Consider the following 13,368-nt stretch of genomic DNA (forward strand, 5'->3'; position numbering starts at 1 on the left):
AAATGAAACAACTTTCGATTAAAAAAAAAAGATGAAAAACACACACACAATTTATTACTACTCGATCTTCAAAGACCGACAGTTACTACTCGATTGAAATTTAGAAAAGATCATGTTAATCTAGTGTAATGCAACTTTTATTTATTTACATATTTATTCATTGAATTTCGTATTATTCATTAGTTTATTCAAAATATTTCCCCAATTCTCATTGGCTGAAAGCATGCGCATAATTCAATTTCGTTGCAAAAACTAAAATGGTGGACACTTCACTTGTTTCAAGAGTAAGAGCTAAAGCTGGAACTAGGCGAAATAATGGCTAAAAACATAGCAAAAACAGTAAGAAGACAACTCGGGGGGCGACATCTGCTATTTGGAGAATATTTGCGCAGCTGGACAAACCTAAACGTAAACTATCGAAGATAAACTTAGCATCGATGCAGGTAAGCTTGTTTTAGCTATGTTTTTAAACTAGGAATTATTTTGAATGAATAATAAAGCAATTAATGATTTCGGCTTTCGTTGGGTATGAAGAATTAAGTAGATCTCGGAGGGTGGTACCCACCTCGGCCTTTGGCCTCGGTGGGTAACACCATCCTCGATCTGCATATCCTACCACCCTCATTCATTAAATGCTAATTATTCGATTCGACTAGTTTTACCTCTTGATTTATTTTTCTTATGTAAAATGTTTTAAAATGTACCTATGAAATCTTTGAAACTTTTCGTTAACTCGTTTTAGTCAATAATATTAGTAACAACGATATGAATTAACCTGTGAGCAATAAGCTCGGCCTTTATAGCCAATCTCTTTGGAAGATCTGAGAAAAATAAGATCAATAAGATCACTTCGAGTCTTCGTAGTTTACGCTCAAACGTGAGAGGTATTCACTCAAAAAAACTGTATCGAGCCACCTTAAACTTTTGTATCACCTTGGCCACAGGCTACCCAATGTAAGAATTAGGACTGTTGGAAGTAATGAGCAACCAGCCACAACAAAAGGGCAATAGGCCAATTCCTTGTTATAAAAACCCTCACTCTCAAAATGAGACTAAGTGCACAACCTTTCAAGTGAAAATGAGTTATATTTGCACAAGAGAGGATAAAGCTCAGAGAATGAATCCCCCATATAGGCCCTATACTCATCGTAATCGCTCTAAAGATATATTTAGATCTTCTCTGAGATCTGTTGTTCCCAAGAGGGTTGAGTGATATCCAATCATATGTCCTTAATTTTACCAATGTTGACAGGTGGGCGAAGGCCCACGCAGTGCATCGCGACGTTCGTGAATCAATTGTTGCGTTAGCGGAGGACGTAGGTTAGGTTAAGAAAACTGCAGCCATAGGTAAACGAATCGAGTGTATACTTTTTGTGGCCGAATGCGACTTCCGGGAAGTGAGTGTAGTAAGGGCAAAGAAAAAGAACAGTGGCATAGACTGTAAAGCTTCAAATAATTATAACGAAAGAACTACCTGACATCGCGCTGCGGTCTAAGGACTCACTTATATCAAAAAGAACAAAATGGAATGTATCAGCCCCTGAAGAATGTTCTTGGTGTAGCTTCGGTTCAGGCAGCAATACGGATCTGAAGATAATTTACCGTGAGAATTCAGCGTCCTGCGAACAGTAAGAGGGTCTAGCGTCAGCAGGAAATCATCATCACCTTTACGGACCCGAAAAGCTACACGCGTGTAGCGATTCAGATAAATGCACTATGGAGAAACCAAACAAAATACAATCACTACTAAAAGGTTGTTTAGCTGCTAGACTTTAAAGAGGCCAAAGAAAATTAGAGCTTAACAACTGCATCTGAGATCAAATTAATTCTGTGTAAACCACACCGGAAATCACAAAACAATTACGCAATGCCTCATGACAATGTCAATGTATGACTCCCTCGAGACTCATTAGAGCAGCCAAATTGAGATTTGCTAAGTAAAAAATCAAAATACTCCATTCACTGCAGACCTTCGAGCTAGGAAAAAGGAAAACCGATGTTGTTTTGAATCATTCTCTAAAGCGGTCACGTTTCACACTCACGAGCTTACGAGTCGTGTTTAGCCTGTCAACACTTGATTTCAAACTTAATTTCCTAAGCGAATCTTCCAGATCTTCTGACGATTTTCTGTTTCTCGATGCTAATGTCGATTGATACATGCTCAAATAAAGAAAAGTTCTGAAAAAACGGTTATCATTTCGCATTAAAGGGGCTATGTCAGCTGGAGAGCATGCGCTCTGAGATTATGCAAATTACTTTCAACTGTCAAAATTCTATTGTTTTTAACGCGTGACTTTCTCCATGTGCGCTCTGAGGTTATGCAAATTACTTTCAACTGTCAAAATTCTGTTGTTTTTAACGCGTGACTTTCTCCATCTTCTCTGTCACGTCCAAGGCTCCGAATTTAGAGAGGTTAACAAGCGAAATGGGTTAGATAAGGGATATTTCGATAGAATTCACGGAAAGTTTTTTCTCTGGTTATGCTAGATCAAGAATAAAATTGTGACGACAATTTTACTTGTAGTTTTGAAGTAAAAACGCATGCCATTTATAAAATAGAGCGCAAACAAAAATTCAACAACAACATATTGTCTTATTCAACAAAATAAATCGAACAGGCTGATCGAAGTTGTATTTTACAAACGAACTACAAAAGACGCTAGACCGAAGATAAAGACCAAGACTGTTTCAAATCATTAACAATTAGACTTGTCTGTCGCTAGTGATTTTATAATTTAGATGCTGATAGAACAAGAGACATCAAGTCTTTGTTTTGATCTTAGGGAAACATACATTATCGCGCAAAATTGTTCGATCGTGCCGAATCACTTCGACGTCGAGAAAAACAGAACCAAGCATCATTGGTATACTACTCCACTATAAGCAGTCCGTTGATAAAAAGGGAAAGTAAACTCTGCTATTTTCCAAAAATATGCTCGAACACAAACAGTTCAAAAACATGACATTTACAGGATCTAACTCGTACTAACATGCCTCTCTAAGTCCGTTGAGAACAATCTGGACGAGCAAACGGTCGTGTTTATCTTTGCTGTGAATCCAGATAAATATAAGAAGGAATCTAGCCGAATTTTATAATGTTTCCTTCGCCAGGAGTTTAGTTTCGTCACGAAACTCATGGCCTGATGCTCTTGTAATCATTTACAAAAAACGGCCGCCGCCAACTCGATAGCCGCTTCACTATATGTCCACATACTTTGAGCACAAGAAAAATCCAAGAGCCAACAGCCTCTAAAATAACTCAATAGAAAGGTTCTGTGAACTATAGTGAAGATTCCGTCAAAGATTCCATCGCTCATTGTGGAGTAGCCGTCATTAACTCTGCCATTACAACGGCCGCTGATAAGAGGTCACAGTAAATCAACGTAAAAACATTCCACAGGCAAACAATTTCAAAATAACGCCAAAAAATTATTCTGTAATCACCATAGAACGATTCTTAATACAAAACTTCGCTATCTATCGAACGATGGCTGAGATTTAGACAGATAAAAACAGCCTTCCAAAATCTCCGACAGAACTTGAAAAAGTTGGGCCGTCTTTTTCAAGTTTGTTTTCATTGGCTCGCGCATGCGTGTGGGGTGACATAGCCCCTTTAAGAGAAGATAAACCCTCTTTATTCTCTCTTGTTTAGCATTCATCGCAACTCTCGCACTCCCGACATGCTTTTGCACTTTCACTCCTCCACGAAACTTCCACGCAACACTTGAGGAAGTATTATCCGCGGGAAAATTGATACGTTCCAAAAATAACTTTAGAGGGTAGGGCCTATATGGGGGATTTATTCTCTGAGCTTTATCCTTTCTTGATTTGCATGAGAATGAAAAATCATTTCCATATCAAACGCTGAGCATGCGCACTTAACCTCGTTTTGACACACAGGCCCGGGGGAACACGGAAATGGACTATTCATATGTGGAACTTTATCAGTTCATGCAAATGTGCCAAAATCGAATTATCACAGCAGCAGAGGACGACCTAACCGTTAAAAAGGGCTCTGTCACTAGGATATTCCTATTTATAAAGTAACTAAGATTGGTTAAAACTCTGTGGTTTATTGTGCTGGTAAACCCATAGAAAACTTTGAGTTATTTTATAAAAGCAATAGACCACAATTTCTATGGGTTTACCGGCGTGATAACCCACTTGGGATGCTGGCAGAATACTCGAAAAGCAAGTTGTAAATCACTCGTCTTCGGCTCGTGATTTACAAGCTTTTCGCGTGTTCTCCCAACATCCCGCGTGGGTTATCACGCCGGTAAACCCATAGAAAGTGTGGTCTATTGCTTAGATATCTTACGTCAATTCTGTTTTTAGTCATTACCCAAACACAACATCATAATCAAATTTTTATCAGGGAGCACTACCCATAATAATTTTTTGGCCAGTTCTACCGTGTATAGTTTCCGCTGGTACGTATTGCAAATCTTTTGCCTCGTCCCAACTAATTAAGTCATCAATCTTGGTCTGTTCCTCAACCTCTGACGCCAATTCGTCCCAACGCTTTTTACGCAGTGCATCTAGGTAACTGTTTTCCGTTTTGATCAAGTGATTGCAGACATATTTAAAACTTGAATTCAAATCATTCCTAATGGAATAACCTTTAGCAAATTTTCGACCCCACATCCGCTGCATTTCAGTTCCATAACTGGTAAAACACAGTTGTTCAAGCTTCAATCTCTTTTTACGGAAAGCAGACAGGTCCTCGTAAAACCCTGAACCTTCCATTTCTACCTTTTCCCAAAAAGTTGCATTGAAATAATTAAATAACAAAACGTCTGCCATATTCCACCGTTTTATGTTTTCCTGAACTCTGTCACTTAGGTGAAAAGCCTTTTCTTTGCCTAGTCTTTCGTTGACCTTCACATACAAAATATCTTCTATGTCCCAACCCAACAGTCGCTTCAACAATACTAATGATTCGTCAAAGTAATCCATAATCATAACCAAATCAAACTCTTTGTTTAAAAAGTTAATGTAATCGGTAACAGCTGTATAATTTTGGAAACATCTGAGGCTTAAGCCCAAATCAAACATCATCGGGTTTCTTGAAGAGAAACTTCAAAAAAAGACCGTCTTCATATTATTACACCTCCGGTACAAATTTACCGGAGGTGTAATAATATGAAGACGGTCTTTCTAGAAATTTTTCCAGTGAAACGACGGGATCTGTTCCAAGGCCAAATTGTGTTCCCAGATGGTAATAATTGAAGATAGACTCAAAATTGTCCACCGGATTTCTAAGAATTGTGACGTACTTGCTAGTTTCTGGAGGAAAAAGCCAGTTCAAAGGTTTCTTGTTAAATCTTGTATGGCTGCACAAAATGTTAGGCTGCCTGTGGATAGGAAGGGCGCTAGATATGCGGAATCTTTGTGGCCAGTTTAGGTGACCAGGTCCAAGAACAAAAGTAAGATTTCTCCTGTCTCCATAACGAAAGAGGATGTTGATGAAAGTGCTCGAACCAGTTTTGTGCGTCTTAAGGAACATTATGTGATGAGAAGGGAGACCTCTTGATGTCACATGGAGATCATTTCTATGTCTGCAGCTGGAGTTACTGAATAGCAGATAAGAAACAGAGTAACTCTAAGTACTTAATCCCTTTTGATCAATTAGAAATTGCACAAAAATCATAACTTGCAAACAAATTGATAGACTATGCAATACAACATAAAAAATGATAAAAAAAAATTATAAGTTAGTTAAAATTAAAAAGACACCCTTTATTGATTGTTCGTTTGAAACAAAGCAAGATATAATTATGCTCTCGAGGACTAAGTAACCTTTTCCCCTTTATAAAATGTAGTGGATGATATAGATCGGGGCCTTTCTTGATATGCTATAAAAATCTAGGACACAGAATATCCTTAATGGGTTGAAAATAACGTAGTCACCGCCATATTTGCAAGTATGTGGTCTACAAAACCTATCAATGGGACTAAGATATTTACACTTCGTTGTGCTTACCCAAACTTCAATAGCGTACGGAAATAGTGGAGTTCTTGGGTTGACTGGAATGCTGGGTGTCAAGTCATCCGCATATTAAAAAGGCAAATTTCTTTCCGGCCACACAGCGCCAATATCGTTGACCATGACGGAGAAAAGAATGGGCCCCAACACAGTCCCTTGAGGAGCAACCCTGTTAACCCTAGCAAGCCCTATAGTTTTCCCATCTATTGATGATCAGTATGAATTGGTTGGCAGAATGCCGTTGTTTCAGAACGAGTGGAAAGTTCTGATGAAAATTGAGTAATTGTTTTTCTTACCTCACTTCACTGGGATTCATCCACCAGAGATTCGTCAAATAGTATGTAGAAAAAATGGTGAACAGTGACAAAAGACAAAGAATGCCGAATTGGCCATGCTGACTAGAGATCATATCGTCTCTGCTCTCGACCCAAGTCACCAGTGATGCAAAAACATGCAGAGCTCCCTGAAAGCTGGATAAAAAAATGATGCTTATGATTCCCCCGGAAGTTATATATTTTGCTAAGAGCCGATTAACCGAAGCATTCATCTGTGCAATTACCTTGAGTCAACCCTTCCCCGTTTTTAGAACTATAAATTCTAGTGCAGTAGTGGCTTATACTGACGTTTGCACAGAACCACAGGAAAAAAATGGTAGCCGAGGGAGAAATCCTTTTCTTTGCTCCTTTACCTTTTTCCTTTGATAATATGACCTCTGTTCCTTCTCTTTTTACAACCGGGGAAAACTGGTTTCTAGTAAACATGGATTTGATATTTAATCAGACTAAAAAAATAGTTGCTTTGTTAAGCAACTAAAAATTAAGCCATCTTTTATCCTATACCTGTAATGTTTTTTTCTGCCGATTACAGAGTATAAAAGAAGTCCCGAGAGGATAACAAAAGCCCGGTCTCGCCTTTGCGAAACGTTGAGTTTTCTGTTTCCCAAAAAATTCATGAGATTTTTGTATCTCGTTCCTTTATAGTCGGGCTTGTTTCGGTCATTTTCCCAGTTTGAAGAAACTCAAATGAATCTGGACTATTTCATAATTTTACAATTTTAGCAAGTTACTCGAATATTACCATATTGTTATAATTATTTTTATCAAATTATCGGTTGTGAAGGGGCTCATATGTAAGATCCTTTAAGGTGGCTCCATCATTTGCGCATTGAGCTATTACGAACTTTTCGTCATAACTTTCTCGGTTTTAATGCGATAACTCCGTAAACTTTGCAAAGAAAAGCAGATATCATTTATCAGTAATGCGAAATAATCCGATTTCATTGCTGGTTTATTCATTTTTTGCGAAATCAGCACTTAAAATGCTCCTACTTTTCGAAGAAGATCGCGTCTAGTAAAAAATATTGCCGATATTTTCCACTAAAATTTCTGATATCGGCTTTTAGTGATATCATAAATATTCCAGAGAAATTTCAGGGAAATTGTTGAAGCATGAGTCCGTAACTAAGAGTCATTCAAAATTCAGCATTTGAAATTAGCTTGGTATTGGTATTTGAGATCAGACAGAACTTTCGAGCACCTTTGTTCAACAAAGTTATGACTACGAAATTAGCACGAGCTGGAGTTCTGCGAGGAATTCGCACCTCAGCTGGAGGACGAACGATAATGATGTTCATGTCTGCGAACCGAATTATATCACAGTGGAAAATAAAAATAATCGCAAACAATACTACCTATGTATAAACTTACAACTCTGAAAATTTTCTTGACTTCTTAATTCAATGGCTGAATTGTATTTTTCCCTGATTATTATATTTTGCCTACTGCCTCCTGTGCTCATTTTGTAGTCATAAACAAAGGTGCACGTCAGTTCTATCTGAGCTCTGATACAAGGAAGCTTACAAAACCAATACCTTTTTATAAAAATTGAGTACCTTTTAAAGAATAGCACGATTGGCAATCGGCATATGTTATAAGAAGAAACAAGCACTGAAAGTATTTGTCCCGAAAATTAGAACTGGTGGCTCGTTCTACCGTTCTACTTCAGAGCAATTTATATGAAATTCCAAAACAATTTCAAAGCTAAATTTTGAACGACTTTTAGTTACGGACTTCTGTTCCAGCGATTTCGCAGGCATATTTTATGTCGGTGAGGCATAAAATTTCCCTTTATTCTCACTGCTGACCCTTTACAGCTTCACGAGATCTTTGGGATAACGTGCTTCTAGTGGTAGAATTGACTAGGATTGGAACTGAGGCGATCATCGTCTATTTTCGCCTGTTAGTAAACTACTACCTAGAAATCTAGTATACCGTTTCACTTACCTGATGAGCTAGAGCAAAGAGGTGCCAAAAGCCTAGTCTATGACTAACTTGTTAAATTGCCCGTTTTCTCACCTGTACAAATTTATGTGAAAGATGATTTTTTCATCCTGTAATTATTAAAACTAATAACGTGTATAAAAAGGAATTGCCAAGAAACGCTCAGCCTTTTTCAAAAAATCTAGAATCCTATAAGGATCGTTATCAGCAGCTGGCCAAAGCACATTATGTAAATTTTACAATTACACCTTTGGAATCTATACTTGCCACGTTTCAATATAAAGAAGTTAAAAAAAAAAACTTAGAACTAAATCCAAAGACGTTCTTAGCATCGCAAGGCGGGTATTATCCAAAAAACAGCTGTAAAAGCATCGATCATTTAAGTGCAACATAGATTCTGTAGCCTCATCATCTTATTTTGAATTAATGTTATGAATGAGCATACACCAATGAATAGGCATAGATATTGTTTCGTAAACATTTTTATTCAAAACCCATTTGGCCATCCCGATAAAATGTTTCGTTTCCCATCGCCCGACCGACCCATTTTTTTCGAAAATTAAAAAAAAAAAAAAGATTCTGATTCACTAGTCAAAGAAGCAAGTATTTTAATTTAAAAGCACACGATCTTGTTTTGTTAACAACAATTGGCATGATGTGATGTTCTTGTTTTTAATTAACATCAATACTACGCTTTTTTTGTTTAGATATTTGATAGTCGAAAAGACCACGTTTTCGAGTCGACTTTGTAACCAGGCTTTCTTACTTAGCAGTCTGGCCTTCTCTGGAACCCAAACCCCTTCAAGTAAACATTCTGTTTTTTTTTTTTTTTGGCCGACCGACCGACCCACCATCAGAAGAGACAGGGCGATGGGAAACGAAACATTTTATTGCGATGGCCTTTGTTTATCCTTCCAAGAATTTCGCGTAACAGTTAATGGATTGGGGATCCGTTCACGTAAGTAAAATCGGCTAGCTAAGCACATGGTTAAATCCAAAACAAAATCCATCTCAAGTCTGGGTGCATTTTCCAATTTTTCTGCACGTTCAATCTATAATTTTCTCAAAATTCCTGCATATTTGTTTTGTTATGGAGCTTGGGCGCAGAAAGAGCCAGCAAAACTCCAGAGTGTGTGCACAGGTAAAACTGGTTTATCCAGTATGAAACTTGCCTGACTCATCCAAATCGCTGGATGATCGGCAGATTAAAGGAACTTGAAGATGTCGGCAGAGTCGCTTCCTCTTTCCCGACGCATCTAGGAAAGATCGAAGCGACTCTGCTAGCAGGGTACGCGCAGTCTAACACAAGTCCACAAAAATACATGCTGTATTAATTTCATCTATTAAAGTCGCGGGACCTTAATAGTTGAGCATTTTAGAGACCTTAATAGTCGAGCATTTTAGAGTGCTTAAAATTCGAGCATTTTAGAGTCCCTAAAAGTCAAGCATTTTAGAGTCCTAAAAGTCGAGCATTTTACAGTCCTTAAAAGCCAAGCATTTTAGAGTACCTAAAAGTCAAGCATTTTAGACCCCTTTAAACTGGAGCATTTTAGAGTCCTTACCAATATGCTTGAGGCGAGTTTTCGACCCCGTAAAAGACGTGCATTGTAGACCCCTTTTCAAACTCCTTAAAAGTGGTGTATTTTAGATTCCTAGCAACTTGGACCCTTCTACTTCATTTATGTGGAGCACATTTTTGGAGTCCGTTGAAGAAGAATTATTATCGTTTTAAACAGAGTACAATTTAACCTATTTTATATACTGAAATTAAAATTCGTCTAACAACCCTTTTTTCACTTTCATAATGCGTATATAGGGCTAGCCTATTTCAGTCGTTCAGATCGTAGGGAAGGCGCCACTTGTTCAAAAAAATGAAATTGTATTCCATTGAAATTACGGTGGATTCGAGCATCTATTTTCGACTATCTCTCCTAAGCGACACGCACTAAATCTTCGCAGTTGGACGGTTGCTTACGGGAAGTTTTACTGAATTTCATTATATTTTGTTATTATTAAGAACTGGACTTCAAAATCAATTTCAAATTAAAAAAGCAGAATCTTTATGTAACCCTCAAGCGTCCACCTCGTGTTTTCGCTAATATATACAAGGTTCACTCAAATCACTCTATTTTATAGTTAAATTATTTAAGAGAAACTAGCACGAGGAATTGTAAGAGATAAAATTGAATCGTAAAAATTTTAGCGTCAAATGTTTGATATGAAGTCAGCTGACCTCTGCGGGCTCGTTTCTTTATAACATTTCATAAATCCTTTTAAGAAAAATTCTAATAAAACTGACACTGAATGAAATCATAAAATGGTTTTATATACGCTGTGATCGGCCTGTTAGCTGAAGTAAGAAGTTAGAAGAAGTTTCCGCAACAAAGAATAAAGAGGTGTGAAGAATAAAATATTAAAAAATATATTATAGTCTTGGTACTTCTCGATGATTTACTTGGCTAATTCAATTTTAAGTTTGTAATTCTATCTTGTCAATCTGTGCCTTGCGGGCAGAGGCTAATTTTTGGCGATGTGTACCCCCGTGATTTCACGAAAATTATCTACCGTGCGATTAGGCGCTGGCAGAGGGTATCATAAGCATTTTGAAATGTAGTTCGGCGCGTATCTCCTTTCCACAAAATTAATATTATTTGGATGAATACACGAATCCCTTGAATACCCCCCTTGAATCCCTTCAATGAGTACCTTTATAACGAATCAAAATATTATGTTTCACCCGCAATGCTGTTTAATGGTCTTGTTTTGTTCAGGCAAAATGGCAAAAATACGGTTTATAACGAGCTAAGTTTTTCATTTTCAAGTCATTTTCAGGAATGTTGAAGAAAAAAAAACGAGATTGCAAAAAAAATCCCATACACTTTACACTTAAGAGTGATAAGATAGCTCCATTTCCTTTGTTATCATAGGCGATATTACAAGACTTCACATTTTTCAATTAACTGAAGCGACGGCTGCCAGAACCTATAGCTATATACATTATATCATTCGGCAAATAAATATGAAAAAAATTCAGGTAATTTGATCGGTTTTTTTAGATCAAAACTTATTAGTAGACCTCACATTATTTCAGGAAAATGGCCTCCAGTGAAAAATTATGCTAAAAAAATTTCAGAGAAGTCGTCAATTGCATTGACGTGCATACCCAGCAGTCGTTTTACGTATGACGGTGTCTTAGGTGGAATTTTTACGTAGCTATGGTGTTTTATTAACAAAATGGCAGTTATACCATATTTGGCAATTATTGAATGAAGCTGAACAGGATGTGAAGAAAATGCAAATCGAAGAGGATGTTGTCCTCTGAGGCTGAAGGACTGCAGTAAATTTTGATATTATTTTAAACCGTGGAACCCTATTACTATTAATACAGATTTTAAACCTATTAATAAGAAGTGGTAACAGGACTGAGTGGAGTCCACCTTTTTACATTACAAGTGAGGGTTTTTTAAGCGATAGATAGGCTTTAAGACGCACGATCAATTCTTAAGAATTTTCTTTTCAAATATTCACCGAATTTTGTTTGGAAGTTTTAGCGGCCAAGTGGCTGAGCCATCGCCCATTCATGCAATTCTAGTTCTGCTGCATGACATTTCCCAATACTCATCTATAAACAAACTATGTTTCGTTAAAATGGCTCAATCTAAATCGATGTAGCATGGGTGATATTGACCTTTAAATTTCTACCAAATTTGTATACCTTTTAAGTACCGAAAAAGTGCTGTGAGAAGTTATAGCCGTTCATAGCTCAGGCGCAACCATTTTCAGATACCATTAGGTAAAAGAATGGAGGAAGGATAGTTCTTTGCAACTGTATGAGTCACGATTAAGTTATTTTAACGATAAGGGCTAGAATTAATTATTGTAAACCTTCCTCAGTTTACCAACATGGCGGCCCCTCGAGGCCTCGTCAAAACTGTCATTCCTGTATTAACCTGAGATAAGGCGCAATTTGAGCGGTTCTCATACATTCTCTCTAACGGCTACCGCTGAAATTGGGCCTGATACAAACTCATTCACGTTTGTGCTCGTTACGGCCAGATTTTGGCCGTAACGCTGATTGGCTGTTAGAACAATGCCACAAGATCTGATTGGCTGTCGGAAACGCCGGAAGTTGAAAGCGCTTATTCCTCGCGTGGTTGTTTTCGTGAATGATCCGTCGTCGGCGGGGAGAAGGATCGATTTTGCTGTCATTTTTATTGTTTTATAGTCTTATGGTAGGAAAATATGCCTTAAAATGTGCCATGGAAATTCAGAAAATTCATATGGTTGTGCATATCTTCTCAGGATTTGCTTTATTTACGGAAAGTGAGTGTATCGCGGAGTTGAATCCCTCTGCAAGTAGTTGACCGCTAACAAGGTGCATTTTGATTAACAGATAAAAGCTATTTTTTAAGTCAGCCAGTCTGCATTTTTCCCGCGCGTGAAAAATTTGCATACTAGAAAAACAAGCAACGGAAGTGATTCTGATTTGCTGATTCGGCAAATGTCAATCAATCAAAAAAGTGGGCGGCAGACGTTTCGTAGAAGGTTTTTATCAGGCTCTCTTTTCGTTTTGCCTTGCCCGCCGGAATGTAATTTTCAAAGCGAAACGAAAATAGAGCCTGATCTCAGGTTATTCCTGTATCTTTGAAACCAAAGAGAATTCGAACCTTAGAATATGCATTCATTATTTAGGACACCGTTCTAAGACTACTTGCAGAAAATCAACCAAATCGATGAGGAACCGTGTCAGGCCGAAGTTCGAATTTTAAGTACAGAAAAACACTCTTAACGGGTCTTGTTTTGTTCAGCCAAAATGGCAAAAATACGGTTTATAACGAGCTAAGCTTTTCAGTTTTTCGGTCATTTTCAGGAATAATGAAGAAAAAAAAAATGAGATGGCAAAAAAAATCCGTACACTTAACATAACTTCCACTTACAGTTGTTAAGATAGCTCCATTTCCATTGTTATCATAGGCGCAGCGATATCACAAGACTTCACATTTTCGAATTAACTGAAGCGACGGCTGCGAGAACCTATAGCTATATATATTATATCATTCCGCAAATAAATATGAAAAAATTCAGACGATCGGTTTTTTTTAG

The 13,368-nt window shown here is 37.5% G+C and overlaps 1 protein-coding gene across 1 annotated transcript; it reads right to left on the bottom strand.

Moving 5' to 3' along the window:
* Positions 1–4,371: 4,371 nt before the first annotated feature.
* Positions 4,372–6,302, bottom strand: LOC140944437 (galactose-3-O-sulfotransferase 3-like). Its single transcript, XM_073393580.1, has 3 exons — positions 6,283–6,302; positions 5,109–5,573; positions 4,372–5,077 (listed from the first exon to the last, which is right to left on the bottom strand). Exons 1-3 carry the CDS (start codon positions 6,300–6,302, stop codon positions 4,372–4,374), a joined length of 1,191 nt encoding a protein of 396 aa, XP_073249681.1.
* Positions 6,303–13,368: the final 7,066 nt, after the last annotated feature.

Source organism: Porites lutea, chromosome 7, assembly GCF_958299795.1.
Source record: "Porites lutea chromosome 7, jaPorLute2.1, whole genome shotgun sequence".
In the NCBI taxonomy this organism is placed as follows: domain Eukaryota; kingdom Metazoa; phylum Cnidaria; class Anthozoa; order Scleractinia; family Poritidae; genus Porites; species Porites lutea.